Source organism: Phaethon lepturus, unplaced genomic scaffold, assembly GCF_000687285.1.
Source record: "Phaethon lepturus isolate BGI_N335 unplaced genomic scaffold, ASM68728v1 scaffold26266, whole genome shotgun sequence".
Taxonomy (NCBI): Eukaryota; Metazoa; Chordata; class Aves; order Phaethontiformes; family Phaethontidae; genus Phaethon; species Phaethon lepturus.
Genome location: NW_010548651.1, coordinates 1 through 7,497, shown reverse-complemented (window position 1 = coordinate 7,497; position 7,497 = coordinate 1). Strand labels below are relative to the sequence as shown.

The window sequence follows — 7,497 nt, the reverse complement described above, 5'->3', positions numbered from 1 at the left end:
CCAGCGCCGCGTACGACCAGGCTGATGGGGACTGGGGCCACAGTCCCGCGCACCCCCCACTAAACCCCCGGCCACAGCTTCATGTGCAGGTTGGAAAGCAGACGTACCTTAAACTGCCTTGCCAGGTGCTGCTTGTGGCTTTCTTCCACTTGCTTAAATTTTGATTCCAGTCCCCTCATCTGGTTTTCCATCTTCTCAACATACTGTAGGTCTCTCTGAGTCCGCCTGTCCAACACCTCTATCGACTGGGACATGTTTTGCACCTGTCAAACGAGAAGGGGTTCGTTAAGAAGGTGTCGCAAGGCAGCCCCGCTCGCATCCCAGTGCCGAACACTGACCTTCTCCTCCCCAAGCAGCAAAGCTAAAGGGCAGAGCAGCCTATGCATTATTTACTAGTTCATCAGCAGCATCCCACAGTATTACGACCCCTACGCTCGAAAATAGAGCAAACTGGTTTCATAAACATTTATTCTGCCGTGCTGCAGAGAATAATTTAACAATCCCACGTGCAAATGAGGGTTGTAAGTCAAGGCTAAAATGCATCACTCACAAGCAGCAAAGCTAAAGGGCAGAGCAGCCTATGCATTATTTACTAGTTCATCAGCAGCATCCCACAGTATTACGACCCCTACGCTCGAAAATAGAGCAAACTGGTTTCATAAACATTTATTCTGCCGTGCTGCAGAGAATAATTTAACAATCCCACGTGCAAATGAGGGTTGTAAGTCAAGGCTAAAATGCATCACTCACGACGGCCTCTTTGAGAGGCTGGGACGGCACCCGCTGTCGCACGAGAGGCTCTTAGTCGAGCAGAAGCAGGTCTGGCTACGGGAAACGCTTCTGCTGAGGTGCACATTATCATTTCTTCGCGTACGCAAGTGACACTTACTGATTGCCTATGTGCAAACTTTACTCCCAGCTAGAAAAAACTTCATTATCCAAACAGCCCCACTCTTACACAGCATCTGCCACCACAAAGCCAGCGGCAGGGGAGGGCATCTCGAAGCTGGGAAGTCCCACGGGAGCTCCCGCGCTCTGGCTGGCCCCACGGGTGCCTGCCCACTCGGGCGGTCGTGCCGCGTCGGCATCTTTTCTAGCCGACCGATGCCGCATCCCCACGGCTCCCCGCGCAGCGCCCATCTGGCCCCGCCGAAGGAACGCTGCAAGAAGGTTGGCTGGGCTCATCGTGAGAAAAAGAGCTGAAGGTCCAAGGAGGGGAGGGAAACAAGAGCTAGGCTGACCTGATTTTGAAGGTTGGCTGCCATTTGATTTATTAAGACATTTCCTTCTCTCATTTTTCAGGCTAGGAGAGGGTAAACGAAGCTCTGACTTAGGCAGGCACCTAAGCGCCTATTTTAGCATAAAGCAGTGGGTGTAATTTAAGACGTCTGCATCAGGGACAGTTGTGTTTGTGCCATGGTTTGTACATTACAGGGCTCAGCCCACAGCTGGTGCTCCTGCCGCTGCCGCGTTGCCCACAGAAATACATACGACTGTCGGCACCGGTAGGGATGACGTCTGTGTTTAAAATGAATCGGGCATCTAAGCACGCTGCTGCGTCACGGCCCTAACTAAAGGCATCCTGGATCAAGCTTCTTCGTCTGTGGGCGTCTGAGCAAAACCCAAATGTGAGCCAGCGCCGTCTCTGCGGATCCGCTGAGACACTTCCCAGAGCCCATGCTGCCACATCCGCTCCCGTCTGCGTCCTCGCCAAAGCCACGCGCAGACAGGCTGGGATGGGGAAAGAACGGTGCAAGGGCAGTGTTTCCTCCAGCAAATCACACTGGGCTGCTGCGACTTACCTCGAGTGACAGAGCGAGGGGACGGCGGGACACCCGCACGCAGCCAGGTCTTGGAGACTACTTGCTGAAACCAGCATAGGTCAAATGCCAACTCTGGCGTCTGCATCTCTGAAGGGATCAAAACGCCCATTGCTCATGCATGATGACAAGAAAACTATTACAGGGAACTATTAAAAATGTATGGACAACCTATATTTCAAAGGCCAACAGTGAGGAAACATTTCCTACAACCAGTACAACTGCGCCGGGGGTCTAATAGTCTTCCTCAGCAAAGCTGAAGCTATTTTCAACCTGAGTCCCAACAGATCACCCAGAGATGAACAAGCACCCATCCTGACTACCACCGTGGACCTGCTCAGGGAGGTGTGAGGAGCAGGGAAGAGCAGAACAAGACCCTCTTGGTTTGAAGAGGAAAAGAGCAAACCTGAGCTCAGCCCGAGCCTGCGTGGCTCCCGTTTAGCCATGCCTCCCCCGGGGTATGCGAGCACGGCTGGGTGCTAATTCACCTGGGCTGGACGTGGAGGAGTTTGAAGACCTCTCTCTACCCTGAGGCAGGAGAAGGAAAGTCTTAGACAAGCATGAGTGGTCTGCACATATTTTTATCCGGTAATCCAGTCTATCCTCCTCTGAGTATCTACATAGCAGAATTGTTCCAGTGTGTTGGAATAGGAATGACTTGTAGGGATCATACAAAATTGACCTCATTTATTCCACTAATGCTTAACCCCAATTAAAGGCCAAGCTGCAAATAATCAGAAACGAGCATTTCTGTAATGGTACACTGGTACCTCACCCCGTAGGGGCTGAGCAAGGCTACAGGGCGGCTCCTTATGCTGCCTCTTGGATGGTGGGGAGGGAGAGACAGGCTCTGCTAGGAAATGAATCACAGCATCTCGCTCAGGCTCCTGCTCTGAATCACCTCTGGAGGAGTCTGCCTCTCCCCTGTCTGCAGAGGAGAATAGCCTCCTCACATGTCTCTAAATTGAGATGCCTAAAATTAGCTGCTGTGCTGTTTTGGGAATGTGTTTTACAAGTCCAGACTCTCACTCTTCGTTGCCCATATTGTTTTCAACCAGGCAAGATTCTGGCCAGACTTGTAAAAAGTCGGTCTTCATCGTTCCTGATCTCTGCATGCTTCATCAGCTGAAGATCTACTTGTTTTCCTTCATTAGCATATTAAGCCCTTGATCCAGCGAAGTACTTTGGCATATGATTAGATTTCAATGAGACTGTTCATAGCTTAAACTTAAGCACGTACGTAAGTGCTCTAATGAACTGAGAATGAAGGATACTGTCTCTCAAATTCCCTCAGCTTCATCCATTAACCGCTATCCTCAAACATCAGCTAAAATGCTCTTTGCCTCCATTGGTGGAACACACACTCTCAACATGAAACCTCATTCTCCACCAAGCTAATGGGAGAGATACCTGTGATTGTTTTGGGGCAAAGAGATAATTTTAGCATTTGAAATAGAAAATTGATACAAACGAAACTTCCAGTGCTGTTCTTGTCATCATTTGACACCAAGTTAAGTAACTGAGAGACAATATTGGCCTGATGACCCTAGTGAAATGCATGTGGTCAAAGCCATGGTTTAAACCCTGCTCAAGCTTCCTTGTGGACCAGCCTTTCATGCCAGCTCAAAGGGGCTGTTCTAAGCCCATCTTTGGGGTTTGAACTGGGATGCATCTTCAGCTTTGGGTAGCTGGACAAACGGGGGGAGCAATAGCATGAGGCATCTGGAGGGAGACTTTTGTGGTCTATAGGAAGGATAAGCAGAGAGATGGACTCAGCCGACGGACCAGGCCATGAAAAGCTCATCTTATAATGTCTCTAGAAGGCAAAGTGAAGACTGAGAAGAGATGTCATTGTCCTCCCTATATACACCTTGGAGTGAATATCAAAGGAACAAAAAGAACTGTTTAATCTGGCAACCAGGTGCTGGCAAAGAATAAGAATTGGCAGGAAACCAAAAATGGTTTAACCATCAGAGGAGGAAGTCCTCCCAGATAACAGGGCCAAAAAAAAAAAAAAAAAAAAAAAATCCATTTGAAGATAAAACATAATCTGTTTATGAACAGGATTTAGGCGATGTCTTGGTTTGGATGCAGTCCAAGATCTGGACTCAGCACCTGACACATAAAAGACTGGAAGGACTCCGTGTACTCCAGCCAAGATGAGCTCAGACACCTCGGTGTCAAAACATGGGCTGAACAGTTTGTGCGGTGGCGAGCAGACCTGGCTCACCTCACCTCCCTTACCGCCTGCTCTTTAAACTGACGGGGTGCCCAGGATTCTCTTGCAAGCGGCGTGAACCGCGGTTTCCAGGCATATGCCTGTGCCCATATGCTGAGGGTAGACGGGGTCTTGCCAGCTTTGAACCTCAAAGTACGTTCAGCTGCTGAAGTCCCTGGGAAGAGAATTTTCACTGAAGATGCTGTAATTGGTTCGTGTACACACGCACACACAAATGCAGCTTATTTCATGCCCGTAAAAGCAATGCCTTATTATCTCCACAGGTGACTGCCAGGTCTCCTCCTTTGAAAATCCAAACAGTTACCTCTTTGACACATGCTTCTTCATCCGCTGGCGGAGGGAAATTAGGAGACGTGAGTTTTTCCATCACAAAGCTAGAGTTAAAATGCCAGCTGAGGGAAGAAGTTTTCAGGTTTGAAATCCTTCCTGGGAAGCTGTAAGCTCTTCTCTGCAGTTGCATTTTCCTATAGGGATTATCGTTTCAGCCTTCGTCAAGATCAGATGTCTGGCACTAAGAGCCTATTCTTTATTTTGGGGTTTTGATATAGGTTAGCGTAGGAGTGAGATGCAGACAGATTAGCAGGCAGGTAACATATCCCCAGAACACACGCCTCAAAATACCGCTCCTCCTCACTTTATTCGTTGGCAGCCGGAGAGCTGCATAAGGGAAAAATCACTGAGCACTTACACCCTCCGCACGGGCGCTGCTGTTATCCCGGGGCTCGTACGCCCAACTCGCCGGTCCATTAGCAGAGGGCACTGGGTCAAATCCCGCTTGTTTAATGCACGTGAGCGGTTCTGGGAACACGATGGCTCTCGGACGCCCGTGTCAGCTGCTAATATAATGCCTGCTGCCTCTTAGACAAATGTACTGTTGGACCGATTGCTGATATTGCTTAGAGTAATAAAAGCTTGAGTGGGATTATTTTTAGAAGCCTCTGACATACCAAAGAAGTGTTTTGGGGCTAAATGTTTCCTGCCTCGCTTTATTGTCCTTATCACATAGGAAAATCAGTTAAGTGTAGGTTTAATATTGTTATGAGTGACTAATACATCAACTTCCTACAAGCAGCAGGATAAAAATTATTTTGTCATGCACAACACATGCCAACATAGCATTAGGGCATGAGGGATAATTACATATCCAGCACAGGAGTCCACTTACATTTTAAAGAGAAGAGCACCATTTCACATGAAACAGCATTTCTTCAATGAAATCTATTATCTGGAAAATTTCTTGTTATCGGGAATGTTTCCCTAATGAGAGTCTTTGATCTCTTTGGACAGCGGGCTGTTAAAAACTAATCAAGTGGATGTCAACGTTAGAAAGAAAACCACTAACTGTCATTTCTGTGCTATTTGATGTCAACAACTTCTACTGTTTTATTCGACCTTTTTAATATCAGCTTGGCTAGGAATGCATGGGCTTGGGGTTTTTAATTCTATCTTCTCTCGTCTTTGTTGAGGCTCACCCTTTGAAACTGCTTGTGTTAACATAATGAAAAAAATGAGTAAATTACTTTTTTTTTTTTTTTTTTAGCAATATGGTTCAATATCGTTGCTTTGATGTCAGCAGTTTTAACTTGACCTTAGGCCACGATCCCTTTTCCTCTGTGCCACAGGAACACTTAGAGATTTAAACTCCCAACTGCAGCTGATTTTTCCCCACTACACGCACAGGGACAACTATGGCACAGGAGGGCTGGCCCAAGGGCTCCATCTTCCCTGGAAACCCAGGCTCAGCCCAGCTCGCTCGGCTTTTTACTCCCAGTGCCACGCCAAACCAAACCACCTTTCCCACAAGGGGCCAACCATTACCTTTTCTAATAGTTGTCTCAGCTGCTTTGTCCTGGCATCACGCGAGCACATCGTCTGTTGAGGTGCCACCACTGTGCATATACAACGTCCCTCGCTATCTTGGGCAGAGCTGTAGACCTGCCAGCTTTCCTCTGGGTTGGTAGGCAACACCTAATTAGCACAGGGAAAGACGGGTTAAGTAAATGGGGGGAGGCTTGGCAGGGGTGTGGGAGGTGAAGGGGGGCTGAGTGGAGGAAGCAGGATGGATGTGGCAGATGTGTAGATGGATGTAGAGCTGTGCTGGAAGCGGAGGGAGGCTCTTCCAAGGGCCCAGCTGGCAAAACACACTTGAAATGCAAAAATATGGATTGGGGACAAATAAAAGAAGGGTCTGAAAAGGAGAGCAAGAGCTGAAGCAACAAGGCAATGCAAGTGGGAAAGCACGGACACGAGGAAGGCCACGAGGCAGCGAGGGTTGTAATGTGCTGTAAGGCACTGGGGTGAGGAACCCGCTGCCTGGCTGTGGTTACAAAGCACTTGACTTTGACACCGTGAGAAGGACGTGCTCGAGCTACCAGTGAGGATACGGTGTCCTGGCTGAGGGCTGAGCAGTGATCAGTGTGCCTCTGCAGAGCTCTCCCGGATCCGGCAGCAGGAAAACCAGCTCTCCTGAGTAAACGGACACTGGGAGTTATGCTTTCCCCCTCCCCTGCCAGATTCTCCTGGGAATGGGGAGGTTCACCAGACAGCCATTTCCCTCCAAAACATTCTGTGGGTCCCGGGCAGGGAAAGCCTGGTGCCGTGCCCTGCAAAGCATGCCAGCAAAGAAGGGATGTGGTCTGGAGGGTACGATCGGTGCCTCTGTTTGAGCTTCCAAGACACACCACGGAAAGGGAGCCCAGCCACAAACACAGCACGTTCCCCAACCCCTCTCGTGCTCCTTGTGCTCTCCAAACCCCTCTGATCTTAAATTTTCCTTTGATCTGACAGTACTTTGCAAAATACATTATTTATCCACAATCCAGTCTCTGATCTCTTTGGAGATACCACTGTTCTGCCACCCAGAAAGGAAACGTTCTACTATTTCAATATATTGCAAATAACCTTGCAAATACCCATGCTGATAGACATGCACTGAGAGAGATGGCTAGGCAGACAGACAGACAATTTGATTCTCTAGCTAAAGCAACTGGAAAAGAAAAAATAATAAATGGGTCTCATAATCCCCAGTAACATGGAAAAAAAAAATTCCCAGCTTCACTCACAAGCAAGCACTACATGAAATAGTCTTCTTAGAACAGCAGGGCTGTAAGACGCTAGCTCTTTCACCAGGCACAGGCACGCAGCCTGGAGGCGAGAGGTGCCCGTCTCTCCCCGCTACGGAAAGACCGACGGCAGGATTGGTTTTCTCAGCCATTTCCGAAGTGGCAAGACCAGGCACGGTACCAGCCCTCCAGCGAAAGAGGGCACATACGGCACGACCAAAACACCCCGCAACTTCGCCACCGCGTTTGCCATCCCATTAAGGACGGTTGATTAAAAGCGGGGAGGCGAACGAGACCCGGCGGGACCCGCATCTCCTGTCCCACGCTGCTTCGCCCCGCGACGGCAAAGCGGCGACGAGGGAAACTTCGCAACTCA

The 7,497-nt window shown here is 49.0% G+C and overlaps 1 protein-coding gene across 1 annotated transcript in view; it reads right to left on the bottom strand.

The window, feature by feature from the left end:
• The window catches only part of LOC104623079 (noelin-like), a 9,294-nt gene extending 2,311 nt beyond the window's left edge, over positions 1-6,983 (bottom strand). The window contains exons 1-3 of the mRNA XM_010290050.1: positions 6,961-6,983; positions 5,878-6,027; positions 108-263 (exon numbers count right to left, since the gene is read on the bottom strand). Coding sequence (XP_010288352.1) covers positions 108-263; positions 5,878-6,027; positions 6,961-6,975 — 321 coding nt within the window. The 5' untranslated portion in view covers positions 6,976-6,983. The remainder of the gene's footprint in view (positions 1-107; positions 264-5,877; positions 6,028-6,960) is intronic.
• Between the last annotated feature and the right edge of the window lie 514 nt (positions 6,984-7,497).